Raw genomic sequence first — 13052 nt, forward strand, 5'->3', positions numbered from 1 at the left:
CACCCCAGCTGCAATTCCTGAAGTGAATAAGCCCTAAGTCACTTAGCAACTCACCCTTCAATCCTCTTCAACCTTCCTGAAATAGCAAAGTAAACCTCAGGTAGGTCAAAGAGTTCCACCCAAAGGCGCACCTCTGTAGACACCTGCCATCCAATGGACCTCTGGGGCCCCCCTTCCCTTTCAACCTGGCTGGACTGCAGCAATACCTCCTTTATTTGATCCCTGGTTATGTCCACATGTGGACTGTATTATCACAGAGGCAGCTGATTCACCATAGAGCACTCAGAAAACATGGAAAAGTATTTTTTAAAATCGAGTGATACTAGTCAAGTCAACCAGAGTTAACCCCGGTGTGCTTCCTGCCAGTCTGCTCCTCTCCATGGGAGTCACACAAAATGAAGATCTCCTAGAAAGAGAAATTCCTCTGTCCCCTGACTTCTTCACTGGGTACACCGCGACCTTCCCATGTTGTTGAGCATCCTCAACTCAGAACGTCACTGGCTGGAGGTGGTCTATAAGCAGAATTGGCTTAACCATCTCTTCACTGAAAGGTTGGCATTTAGGAGTGTCCAGTTTTCAGCTGTCATAAACAACTGCGTTAGATGGCAAAGAATTCACAGGTCAATCGTTCCCTTCGCTTTGAACTTCTTTGCAGACCGTTCACTTGACCGAAGCTGAAATTTGCTCCCGTAAATGTAGGAAATAAAGCCATCGATTTCCACAGTGAACACGCAGTTTAGCTTGGGGATAACTGAAAAAAAAAAAAAAAAAAAAGGGCGGGAGAAAAAAGATGAGGAAAAATCCTTGGCAGTAAATATTCATTTATTTATTTATTAATATCTTACTTTTAGGTAGAATATTATTCGGAACACATTGAATGAAAAAAATAAGCTAATAGGAAATGGGAAATCCCCCACAAGGGGAGGGGCATTAGGGTTACATGTGGTTATTCTGCCATAGGTCCATCTAGTCACATGCTAAATGTAACTTGGCACCTGATCTTCAGGGTAAAAGGCTATACACCAAATTCCCAGGACCAGAAAGTCCCAGAACACCCGCCAGAAACTGGTTTTCCCACATTAACTTTCAGATGGGCTCCTGGCCTTGTGCTCTGTGGGGAAACTCTTACACCACTTTCTGAGGTTTACAATGTGAAGCAGAAGGATATGTAGGAAAATAAGGGAAGCAACAAGAAAAACCAAGCTCAAAAATTAAAGGAAGAAGGCTGGATGCAGTGGCTCATGCCTAAAATCCCAGCACTTTAGGAGGCTGAGGCAGGCGGATCACTTGAATTCAGGAGTTTGAGACCAGCCTGTCCAACACAGTGAAACCCTGCCCCTACTAAAAATACAAAAATTAGCCGGGTGTGGTGGCGCGTGCCTGTAATCCCAGCTACTCGGGAGGCCGAGACAGGAGAATCCCTTGAATCCGGGAGCGGAGGCTGCAGTGAGTTGAGATTGTGACACTGTACTCCAGCCTGGGTGAAAGAGCGAGACTGTCTCAAAAAAATAAATAAATAAATAAATAAATAAAGATAAAAAAATTAAAGGAACAAAACCCTCTAACTACAGTTTGTTATCTCTGGATTTGTGAGCAAGGTGGGGTGTAGAAATCCTGGGAGACCCAAAGTATCTGCTAGAGCAATGCTGGCCACCGATGGAACCCAAGTGTTATCACCAAGGACACGGCTCAGAATTTCAGGGACAGGCGCCGCTCCTGTTTCTACCCTGCTGCCTGTTTGGCTACATTCCTCTGGGAGCAGCAGCCTTGGGGCAGGTGGAGGCCCTCTCCTGGCGCCCAAACAGACCCAGGTCCCCTGAGGCACGGCCAAGATCTTTCCTCCGCTTGGCCATTTCTGGCTGGGGCCGCTGGCTGCACTGACACACGCCTCTTGGGGGCGCCACGGGAGCAGACGGTGGTCTCTGCAGGCTTTAATGCAGGTTCAGTAAGTATCTGCAATCAGCGCTCAAACCAAACCCTTGGAGCCTCGAGGAAAAGGCTAACGCAACAGCTGGAAGCCACAGCCCACACGCAACGCGCTCGGAAACTCCTACATACCTTTCAGGCGGTCTTCTTTGGTGATAATTTTGAAAATGTGCTTTGTTTCCTGTAGAAGGATTCCTGTAATACCCACATAAGAGGGGCACTTGGATTTTGTCACTGTGAAGAAAAAGGACAGTTCCAGGCTCAGGCCTCTGTGGTGCTGGGGGAACCACAGACAAGCAGGCCTCAGGGGTCCGGGGTGCTGGTCCCACCCTCTGAGCTAGCAGACGAAGGAAGACAGCACCCAGGGCGTGGGGGCTCAACAGCTGGCCACTGACGTAGCCAACGAGAACCCAGGCTTCCCCTGGGGCTCTGCAGTCTCTGGACTGTCCTATGAGGTGTCCTTCGGAGAGTCTGTGGCCACAGCAGTCTTGGGCAGGATTCTGGAGTCAAAGGTCACACATGCGCCCAGCACCATCAGGACCCACGGGCTGGCTGCTCTGATGCAGCCAGGACTCCCTTGCAGGATCTGCACAAACACCACCATGCACTGCCCAGGATGCTGGCTGGAACGTGAGTCCTGCTGCAGAGCTGCCCAGCAGCCAGCACTGTGAGACGAGCCACCATCACAAGCAGCAGCCCCTCCCTCGTCCTGACCCAAGCCTCAGTGTAGGTGACAGAGTCACCAAGCAGCTGCAGTATGCCTGCACTGTCCTCGGGAGATGCCAGGGACATAGTATGGAAAGAGGCAGTCCCGGATCCTGCTCTCACGGAGCCCAGGTTCTAGCAAGGCAGGGTGATGCATGGTGAACCACACCATTCTACTTTCTGACAGCGACGAGTGCTATGAAGAGTAGGGACAGGGCAATGAGTGTGGAGGGTCATGGTTTGCAATGGTAGACCCTCAGGGGAGTGGCATTGGAGCAGGGCTGAACAATCGGAAGTCGGTCTGTGCACACACAGGAGAACTCCCTGGCAGAGGTAAGGAGCAGAGGCGAAGCCCTGAGGCAGGGCAGGAGGAAGGCAGTGTGGGAGGCCTGCTGCCCCAGGGAGCGGGAAGGCCTTAGACCACAGCAAGGAGGCAGGTTTACTCCCATACGATGGGACGCTGCCGGAAGACTTGAAGCACGGAAGGAACGTGCTCTGATTCCTATATAACCGGCACTCCGGCTCCCTGGTGCGGGGAGGAGCTGTGTCTGAGGTAATCTGGGGAATGACAGTGGCTGAATTTAGGTAGTAGGATGTTCCGAAGGATTAGAGGAGGGGATTAGGAAAGAAGAAACATAGACACTATTTCGGTTTTTGGCCTGAACCACCAGCATAAATAACTGAGTAATTAACTGAGATGGAAAAGAGCAGGAGGGGTTGCTGTGAGAACTGGGGGTAACTTTGGCTATGTAAAGTCTGAGATGCCCCCTGAACATCCAGGTGGCTGTGTCAAGTGGGCAGCTGGATGCCTGAGCCTGGAGTTCAGGGGACGGGCCTATGCTGGAGATGTCACCTTGGGGGCTGTCAGGTGTAGCTGACATTTGAAACCACAGCATTGGATGAAAGGGATTCTGTGTCCAAGATTCCAGGCCATGGGTGAGTGCCCACAGCTACTGTGCCCTTTAGGGTACCAACAGGGGTCCCTGTGTGTAGGTACACGGAGGGGAGGTACACGGAGGGGAAGGTACACGGAGACCACTTAGGGTGTGTCCAGCAAATGGCCAGACTGGCTAAGACAGCCAGTGAGAAGCATCTCCCACCCTTAGTGCGGGGATGATGGTGACTGGGGCCCATCTCAGGGAATCCACACGATAAGGAGCGTGTCCAACAGAACACACGCCCTGGGTCTCCACAGAGCGACAGTGTGGACCTCCGGATGGCCATGTGCTACACGCTCTTAGGTAAATTACCTGAAATAATAGCCCCGTGAAGATCTGCCTTTAACAGTTTGGCCTGAATCATCTGTGGCTGCCTGCAAGGTAAACAGAAGCCCTTGATTTACACCATGATAAAAGGTTCCAAAAGAAGCAACTAGGTCTTCAACCGCAGCCAGGCTGGCTCCTGAAGCTGCATTTACAATGATCAGAGACTTGAGATCCACCCCAAAGAGCGAAGCTTCAGGAATGCAACTTACGTGTCTGGCTTTAGCCCATTGCACAGGTCCCTGATGTACTGTTTCCAGAGTTCATGGAGAGGGAGGAAAAGACTGTATCTGTGGCAGAGTCAGAAACGGAAAAAGTTAGACAACATGAGCTTGGGATGACAATGTCCAAATAGCACAGAGCTTGGCTTGATGCCAACAACTGTGGCCTGGGATCATTAGGAACTACGTGCAAATCCTAGGATGAGCAATTGAGCTGGTAACAGAGACCAAGAACCTTCACCTCACTAACTTCAGTTTCCTCATTGGTAGGACCCCACCAGCCCAGGGCGGTGTCCACTTGGACTTCTTTTCATGAGAGAGAAATAAACGTGAGTCTTGTTGAAGCTACTGTTATCGTGAGGTTTTCTGTTACGTGAAATTGAACCTAGTAAGCCCCCAGTAAAGCAGGGGTTGCTGGTTGTCACGCAGGTCCTCATGTGAGGCAGCAGGCTGGTCTGGAAGGTGGGCAAGCAAGTGGTGGGGAGAAGAAGAGGGGAGCAGGGGCGAGGACCCCAACAGCTTTCCTCTGGGCCGTTATCTCCAGTCTTCATGCCTTGTGGGGAATCCGTTACCATGAAGCCTTAGGTTAGAGAAATGAGGACCTTAAGCTCAAACCCAACTGGGGTTCCACCCGGGAAGCAAATCCTGGGAGGCAGCAGCCCCTTCTCCACCTGAGGCCCAGCTGATCTCCTGAGTGGGGCCGGGGACAGCGTGGCATACTTTAAGCGTCTTCTAGAATGTGGGAGGCTATTTGGCTGTCGATCTCCAAGCAAAAGCCTACAGACAGCCCTAGGACACGCACACTCAGACCCGTCGCCAAGGAGGGATGGAGGGTTGGCTGGAGGAAGGCATCCTCCCACAGGACAGGACAGTGATGCATTCCTTTGGGAAACTTCTGAAACGTGTGGGCAACATCTTGCTTTGGCAATGAAACCCCAGTGGGTGACTGTCTGGCGCTATTAAAAGCTACAAAGTGATACACACTAAAAACATATCAGTTCCTCTTTTCTGTCTAACAAAGCCGAGGGACAAACAGCCTGTTGCCATGGGCAACAGATGTACTTGGACGGGTCTTACTCGTGAAGGTGAGGAGGCAGGCCAGACAATGAGTCCTGTCTCACCCGCCTCGCTGAACACAGCCCAGATTGGTAAAGGAAGGCTGCCCTCTTGTGGCAGACAACAGAGAGGCGCCCTTAGCTTAGGTGGAGCCAGGCTGCCTCCCCAGCGACTCACTCAAGTCCACACACCCAGAAGGGTAAGCACCGCGGGCAGAAAGAAGGGAGGAGCTCAGGTTACCTCTGCTGCTCTGGTTTAATATAAAAGAGCCGCAGCTCCCTCCTTTGCCTGGCAGAGAGGCCTTTGGCTTTCTTCTTCTTCTCCTTGCGCTTGTGGCGGGTGAAGTACTCCAGGACCACGGCCTTGCGCTGCAGCTGGTCCTCGCGGGCCTGCGGGCTCATGCCGGGTGTGCTGCGCTTCAGGAAGGCCCTCACGAAGGCCTCGGCCCGCTGTGCTCCTGGAGGCTGCAGGCGGACAAGGGGGTGCAGCGCTCACTGCTCTGGTCTGGGCAGCCCAGGATCCCAGGCATCCCGCCCGCAGCTACTGGGAGAGCAGATGGGGCCCATCCCTCCACCCACTGAGGCTCACACCCCACTCATCTGCCATGTGTCTGCTACCCACAGTTGCCGAGATGTAAGTCACACTCATACACAAATTCATGACCGTTTGTCACACACAACAGCATGTCAAACGCTCACTTCCTGCTCTGGCCCTGCTTTTCTGAGGTTATTCTGCTGAGGACTAAAACCTTTCTATCTGGAAGAATACTTCAGTCACTCTTGGCAGAAGAGAAAGCTTGAGAAATGTGTAACAAAGATATTCAACCAGGCATGACCAGATGAAACTAAGTGAGCTCAGAGTAGCACTAAGCTATGGAGGAACTGATCCTAACACTACAGAAAACAGCAAAACTAGGGCTCCAGGGTCAGCCAAGCCTCAGGGGGTAGGGACCCTGACACTGTGCCCTTAGGACAATACTCCTTAACTGGGTTTCCAGCAATGTGGGCATGGTGTGGGCTACTCTCCAAGAGGTCCGCTCCTGCCCCGCAGACCATCACTTGGAGGAAAGTACCGTCAAGAGCATCTCAGGCCCCAGACTCTCTCTCTCTCCAAAGGGCGTCACTGAGAGCCGGGCGTCAACTTACCATGAATGAGCGTAGGCTCTTAGAGAGGACTTCTGAAAAAATGACTGTCATAATTGTGTGCAATTCTCAAACAAACAGACAAAAACCTCCAAGCTCACTACCTCTCAAGTTGGAGTTCCAATAATGGATTCCTCATTTGGTGGCAGATGCCACTGCCCTCGTGCCTGCCACAGCCCTGGGCAGTTCTCTCTCCTGAGGGCCTGTCTCCTGGCTGGGCTGTTTCCTGAGCTTTTTACACTAGCCAGGTGCCAAATGCTAAGACTGAGGCTGACAGACTGATGCTGATCTGTCATTAGTAACCCAGCCCTCCCTCTGTGGGAGAGCAATGGGAAGATAGGGTACACATAGCCTTCGAGGGAGCTCACAGTATGATGGTGGGAACTCTGTTCAGTTTTGCACCTGTAGATGCTAACTAAAAATTAATTCACTCTCATCATTGTGACTATAATAGGACAATAATCTGATTCTCTTAAATACCTGAGTGGCTCGTCTTTCACGGAGAAGCAAAATAAAGGCATACTGGTCTTTCAAAATCTTGCTTTCAAGGTAATGCTCTCACTATGAGCTACAAGAGGAACTTTTGTGAAACTGACAAAGCAGGCTGAGGCATCCAGATATAATCTGTAAATTTCACTTATGATATGTAATTGCACACCTTCTGCAGAAGTGCAGAGGGCACAGTGACAAGGTTGAATGATGCTGCTCACCACATGGGCACAGCCTGGTGTCCCCAACATAGTGGAAATGATAAAAGGTTAAGAAAAGCCTCATTTTACCAAACTTGACTTTGGCACAACAGAAAAGGAGGCCGGCAAGTGGGAACAGGTCATCAGAACTACAGACTTTGATCCAGCCTTAGATGTCTGCCAGAAAAATGAGGAGTACAATGTGGGTAACGACATCTCAACCAGTGACAGGGGCTCAGAAGCTACTGAGCCATCTTTGCCATCACCTCTGTTGCTCCTGGACCTCCTGCCAAGAACTGACCTGGACATCAGAGTCTTTCGCCTCTTTCTGAGACAATGCATGATAGATCACACCTAGAGGATTAAAAACAAGAAATGATCAATTCTTGTTGGGTATGGCTGTAAGACCCAAGACTTCTCTAACTATGAAAATAATTACACCGCTGGATGCATGGCTCACACCTGTAGTCCTAGCACTTTGGGAGGCCAAGGCGGGTGGATCACCCAAGGTCAGGAGTTCGAGACCAGCTTGGCCAACGTGGTGAAACCCGATCTCTACTAAAAATACAAAAATTAGCCGGAGGTGGTGGCTCACACCTGTATTCCCAGCTACATGGGAGACTGAGGCAAAAGAATCGCTGGAACCTGGGAGGTGGAGGCTGCAATGAGCCGAGATCGTGCCATTGCACTCTAGCCTGGGTGACAGAGACTCTGTCTCCAAAAAAAAAAAAGTAAAAGAACTACACTTATAACATATGCTTATTCATATTCAGAGATAGGAGATCAGGTTGGTAAGAAGAGCAAAGCTTTCTTGGATGCCTCTTATCCCACCCTCTGGCCACATCTATGCTAGAAGTTTCAAGCTCATGGTTTAAAAAGAGTGCTTCTCAAAATTTAACGTGTGGAAAAATCTCTGGGATCTTATTAAAATGCAGATTATTGGTCTCCTACCCTAGATCCTGAGTGTCTAACATATTCCCAGATGCTACTGCAGGTCAGGGGATCACATTTTGAGTTGCACTGGTTTAAAATATCCCAAGTTAGAAGCCCGAGCCCTTGCTAACGAGGTAACTCATTTAAAAGTTATATGATATAGCTGTCTAGGATGTAGATGGTTAGAAATAGGTTTTGTTAACTGTAAGATGTTTAAAAAGATTCTTCACATTTTAATATGAAATTATAATGTATCATATAATCAAGGGTGTCCTGATGAAATACAACAGTTCTTCCTTTAAACTCAAAATATACATCAGTCAATAAAGTTTCAACCTCTAAAACAAATTCCACACTTCTGTTTCTTAATTTATTGAAAGAAGAAAACCATGGCACTGGGGACACAGTACAGGTGTGAATGGAGTAAGAATGGGACTACTAAGGCCTGGTTTATGAGCTAAATAGCTAGAAAATGTAATTTACACTATACTCTGTAAATTTAATTCCAGCTTTCTTGTACTTCCCTGAGAATGTCTGATGCAAGGTGGTTACAAGTTTTTTGTTGTTCTTGTTTGTTTTGATATTGGGTCTTTCTCTGTTGCCCAGGCTGGAGTGCAGCGGCACAATCATAGCTCACTGCAACTTCGACCTCCTGGTTTCAAGTGATCCTCCCACCTCAGTCTCCTGAGTAGCTGGGACCACAGGTGTGTGCCACCACACCTGGCTTTTTTTTTTTTTTTCTTTCCAGGTTTTGTAGAGATGGGGTCTCACTATGTTGCTGCCCAAGCTGGTCTTCAACTCTTGACCTCAAGTGATCTCCCTGCCTCAGCCTCCCAAAGGACTATAGTCGTGTCCCACCACACCCAGCCAGGTATGTTTGTTTGATCAAGCAAACCAATGTGGCTGCAAGTTTTATATACAGCATCTAGTTCTCCCTCAAGCGGAAGTTGGGGATTATAAACTGTAGAGAGCAACCTGAGGGGCCTGATAACTTTGCTTCACCTGTTACAGGTGCTTAGTAACAGACTTGGAAGTCTTTCTGCAACAATACACATCTAACAATTACTGAACACTCATTACTCGCCAGAAACCTCATTAAAAGGTAGACATATTTTTTCCCATCACACTTGTGCCCATGAGCAAATTGAAGCTCCGACATGCTGAGACAATCTACTTGATCATATAGGTACAAAGTGGCAGAGGTGAAAAATCAAAATTCTGATCGAAGGCCCAGTCTTAACGGTGACTACACGTCCCTCCTTGGCACATGTCTTCTACCCCTAAGTCCCAAAGCTCTGGGTTAGTGATATCATTCCCCAGCAGCTCTCGGCGCGTTGCATCAGATAAGAGTGCGAAACCAGCTCGCAGAAAGGAGCAGGGTCTTGACTGCGGTCACCCCGGGAGGTAGTGGCCAAGTTGGGCCAAGGCCTGGAACCCTCCTCTAGCATCGCACACCACTGAGCAGCCCCCGGGAGAACCTGACTCCAGCCCTGACATCCCTCCCTAGCTCAGAGGTCGAGCCAGGCTAACCCGTGTTCCAGCCCTCAGTTTTTATGTAGGGTGGGCCCATTCCTGTAGCGGTTCTTTAGAACTCCGCAGCGACAGGCAGCCCGGACCCATTTCACCCACCAGCACCAGGACCCCGACCCTTAACATCCCCAACCCTCTCTAACTTCCCGGCCCCGCTTACTCTTCATTCTCGGACCGCTTCCGGCGCGCTCTGATGACGCACTGGCAGTTGCTGTCGCAGACTCTCGGATATCAGAGATGGCGCTGTGCGTGACATCACCGACACTCGCCCACCTCGGGGGCGCATGCGCTTGGATAGGGATTGGGCGACTGAGAGCGTCTTAGCGGGTGTCGGGGAGCAGTGGGGAGGCGTGAGTCGCTTCTTGGGGCCTTTTCCGCTTGCATCTTTTTGCGGGACAGTCAGTAGGGTTGGGGTAAAGGCATGTGGAATGCTTTTGAAGGTCCAGAGCGGAGTGAGGCGAGGCGACTTGGAGAGGACTGGAAGGTTGGGGACTTGGGAGGGCGGAAATGGGACTGGGACGGTGGGATGACGTCTTTGTCGTCCCTAATCAGCGCTCTTACGGATGAGCCGCGGCAGCTTCCGCTGTGGGCACGGGCACCGAAGCTGGGACAGCAGGCTTAGGTTCTAGTGCCGTGTCTGCTGCTGACTAGCTGTTTAACCTCGCTTAGGGCACTTCCCATCTCTTAAGCCTCACTTGCAGTCTGTGCTGTGAATGGGGTCGGCCGCACAGGTGATGATGCGCCTCCTGGGTCCCTTTGATGGTTTCAAGACGCTTTCTTGAGACTCAGAATATTAGTTTTTATCAATAAAAAAATCATAGCAATAAGATCAAAGGTGGCTCACACCGTGGGAGGCGCAGGCGGGAGGAGCTCTTGAACCCAGGAGTTCGAGACCAGCCTGGGCAACATCGGGAGTCCCCCATCTCTACAAAACATTTAAAAAAAGGTTATCCAGGCGTGGTGGCTCGTGCCTGTAGTCCCAACTACTCGGGTATCTGAGATGGGAGGATCACTTGAGCCCAAGAAGTTCAGGGCTACAGTGAGCCTGGATCATGCCACTCCAGCCTGGGCAACAGAGTGAGACCCTGTCTCCAATAAATAAATAAATAAATAAATAAAAAAGATACCCCATTGCTCAGTGGAAAGGTGCAGGAGGGCCTGGTGCAGACTTCTCAGTAGTGACCCAGTGCTGGGCAGAACCGTGGTACCCCAATTTCTGCTGAGCACTGGGCCTGTGCTGGGTGGGAGAGAAAAGCAAAATGGTCCCTGTGTGGTTCTCAACTTTGAGTACAGTATACATTTCTTTACAGGGGATTCTGGGAGTATGTCTAAGGGTTTGAGTTTGAGAAACATTGGCTTACAGTTTCTTTGGTGGTTACCTTGTACCATTTTGATTTTAAACATGAGACTGCAGGCACTGAAATTCGTTCATCCCAGTGACCCCCAGCGCATTGACTTTATATATATAAAATTTACATATTAGTTTTTGCATATGTAATACACTTATGCATTTATTTTATATGTATAAAATTGAGAAATACAACATTTAAACCAAAACATGCTGCCTTTGCAGATGTCTGAAAATTGTAATTTGTGGGACCGATAACGTGAACTACCAAATGAGAACTTTTATTATTTTAAAAATTAACAAGTAAGAATTGTATGTATTTATGGTATGCAGTATGTTTTGAAATGTGTATACATTGTGTAGTGGCTAAATGAGCTAAGAGCAATGCTAATACACATTTTGTGATGATAACACTTCAAACCTACTCTCAGTGAAATTCAGGTTATTAACTGTAATTCACTGTTATTAACTGTAGTCACCATGTTATACAATAGAGCCCTTCACAGATGTGAACTTTAAAATCGAATGAGACAGCAGAAGGTGTTAGCCAATTTCAGAGCTGTATATTCAAGGGGGGGCTTTTTGGGCAAGACCTCTGTGATTATGGATGAATGAGAAGACCTCTGTCTTTGAAAGTTTTTTTCTGGAGTTATTAGGACTCTTAACTTCCAGTTGATTCCTTCTGAGATCCCTGGGTAACTGCCAGTCTCCCCTAGAATTCCCTGATGATGGTGAGGTGGGTTGTCCTTGAGTGGCAATTACTCCATAGTTCCTTCATCACTAAATTTTTTTTTTTGAGACCGAGTCTTGCTCTCATCCAGGCTGGAGTGCAATGGCATGATCTCGGCTCACTGCAACCTCCGCCTCCTGGGTTGAAGTGATTCTCGTGCCTCAGCCTCCTGAGTAGCTGGGATTACAGGCACATGCCACCATGCCCAGCTAATTTTTGTATTTTAAGTAGAGACGAGGTTTTACCATGTTGGTCAGGTTGGTCTCGAACTCCTGACCTCATGATCTACCTACCTTGGCCTCCCAAAGTGCTGGGATTACAGGGGTGAGCCACCGTGCCCGGCTTAAATATTTTTTAAAAAGCAAACAAACCACTTGATTATTCTCAGAAAATAATTGTTTATGTATGTAGAGAGATACTTGTGAGGATGTTTGTGATTGCTGGTTATACCAGCAAAAATTTAAAAACAATGCTATATTTGATCATAGTGGATCAAGCAAATTAACCGTGTGCTAGTAACTAATTAGGTAATTAGGTATGCTAATTGATGCATTATTAAATGCATTAATTTACCTGATTAGTTAGTACACATTTAATTTGCTTGATCCACGGATCAAATACAGGCTCACAATCACAGGATAAACTTTCATTTCAAATTTCTTGGTATCATACCTGGAGATTCGTTTTTAGCAGGTGGGTCTCAATAATCTGTTTTTATAAGGTGGGTCCCAATAATCTGTTTTTATAAAGTGTTCCTAGGTGTGGTACATTTGTTACAGTAGATAGGTAGTCAGGTATGAGCAGGGCAGAAGGCTCCCTGCTACACACACCAGGAATGGTGGGCCACCGTCAGGTGATGGTCAGGTGGTTGTTAACTGTTTCTCTAAAGTAATTGGCCACAGCTGGCTCTAGGGAAAAGGCAGGCGCCTAACAGATAGAAAACACCTGAAACTGATCAGCAGCTTCCCTGTAAGATCTCAGGAGTGGGGAGAAGTAATGCAAGATCCTGGAAGTAGATCCTGGAAGCAGGCCAACGTACAAAACCCCAAGTCAAGAGGTCAGGCTATGTAATCCCAGCACTTTGGGAGGCTGAGGTGGGTGGATCATGAGGTCAGGAAATCGAGACCATCCTGGCTAACACGGTGAAACCCCGTCTCTACTAAAAATACAAAAAAAAAAAAAAAAAAAAAAAAAAATACAAAAAAATTAGTTGGGCATGGTGGCAGGCGCCTGTAGTCGCAGCTACACAGGAGGCTGAGGCAGGAGAATGGTGAGTGAGCCGAGATCGCACCACTGCACTCCAGACTGGGAAAAAGAGCGAGACTCCATCTCAAAAAAAAAAAAAAAAAAAAAAAGAAACCAAGGCTGCGCTCTTGGTTTCTCAAGTTACCTGCTTGTTTGTCCTTCCAAGTTGTATAATAATTTCCTTCTTTTCTTTCCTTACTGTTCTAAAGCTTTTTTTTTTCTTTTTTTTTTGAGATGGAGTCTCGCTCTGTCTGCCTGGCTGGAG

At 48.5% G+C, this 13052-nt stretch overlaps 3 protein-coding genes across 40 annotated transcripts in view; 1 reads left to right on the top strand and 2 right to left on the bottom strand.

The window, feature by feature from the left end:
* The window catches only part of LOC126943623 (cytochrome b-c1 complex subunit Rieske, mitochondrial), a 1156760-nt gene that overhangs the window by 760594 nt on the left and 383114 nt on the right, over window positions 1-13052 (top strand). The window contains exon 1 of one of the 35 annotated variants that reach the window (XM_050772619.1): window positions 4817-4820. The exons of the other annotated variants lie outside the window; for them this stretch is intronic. The gene's annotated coding sequence lies outside the window, so the exon portion shown is untranslated. Of the gene's footprint in view, window positions 1-4816; window positions 4821-13052 lie in introns of those variants that run through there. 35 annotated transcript variants of the gene reach the window in all.
* PLEKHF1 (pleckstrin homology and FYVE domain containing 1) overlaps window positions 1-13052 on the bottom strand; it is a 176182-nt gene that overhangs the window by 64043 nt on the left and 99087 nt on the right. The gene's annotated exons all lie outside the window — the stretch shown is intronic.
* Window positions 196-13052, bottom strand: part of POP4 (POP4 homolog, ribonuclease P/MRP subunit) — a 619906-nt gene continuing 607049 nt past the window's right edge. The window contains exons 2-8 of one of the 4 annotated variants that reach the window (XM_050772622.1): window positions 9625-9667; window positions 7303-7355; window positions 5411-5634; window positions 4106-4183; window positions 3882-3943; window positions 2059-2160; window positions 196-751 (exon numbers count right to left, since the gene is read on the bottom strand). In XM_050772622.1, coding sequence (XP_050628579.1) covers window positions 615-751; window positions 2059-2160; window positions 3882-3943; window positions 4106-4183; window positions 5411-5634; window positions 7303-7355; window positions 9625-9631 — 663 coding nt within the window. In that variant the 5' untranslated portion in view covers window positions 9632-9667 and the 3' untranslated portion in view covers window positions 196-614. Of the gene's footprint in view, window positions 752-2058; window positions 2161-3881; window positions 3944-4105; window positions 4184-5410; window positions 5635-7267; window positions 7356-9597; window positions 9668-13052 lie in introns of those variants that run through there. The other 3 variants (XM_050772624.1, XM_050772623.1, XM_050772625.1) reach the window with 3 other exon arrangements.

The sequence above is a fragment of the Macaca thibetana genome, chromosome 19 (assembly GCF_024542745.1).
Source record: "Macaca thibetana thibetana isolate TM-01 chromosome 19, ASM2454274v1, whole genome shotgun sequence".
Taxonomy (NCBI): Eukaryota; Metazoa; Chordata; class Mammalia; order Primates; family Cercopithecidae; genus Macaca; species Macaca thibetana.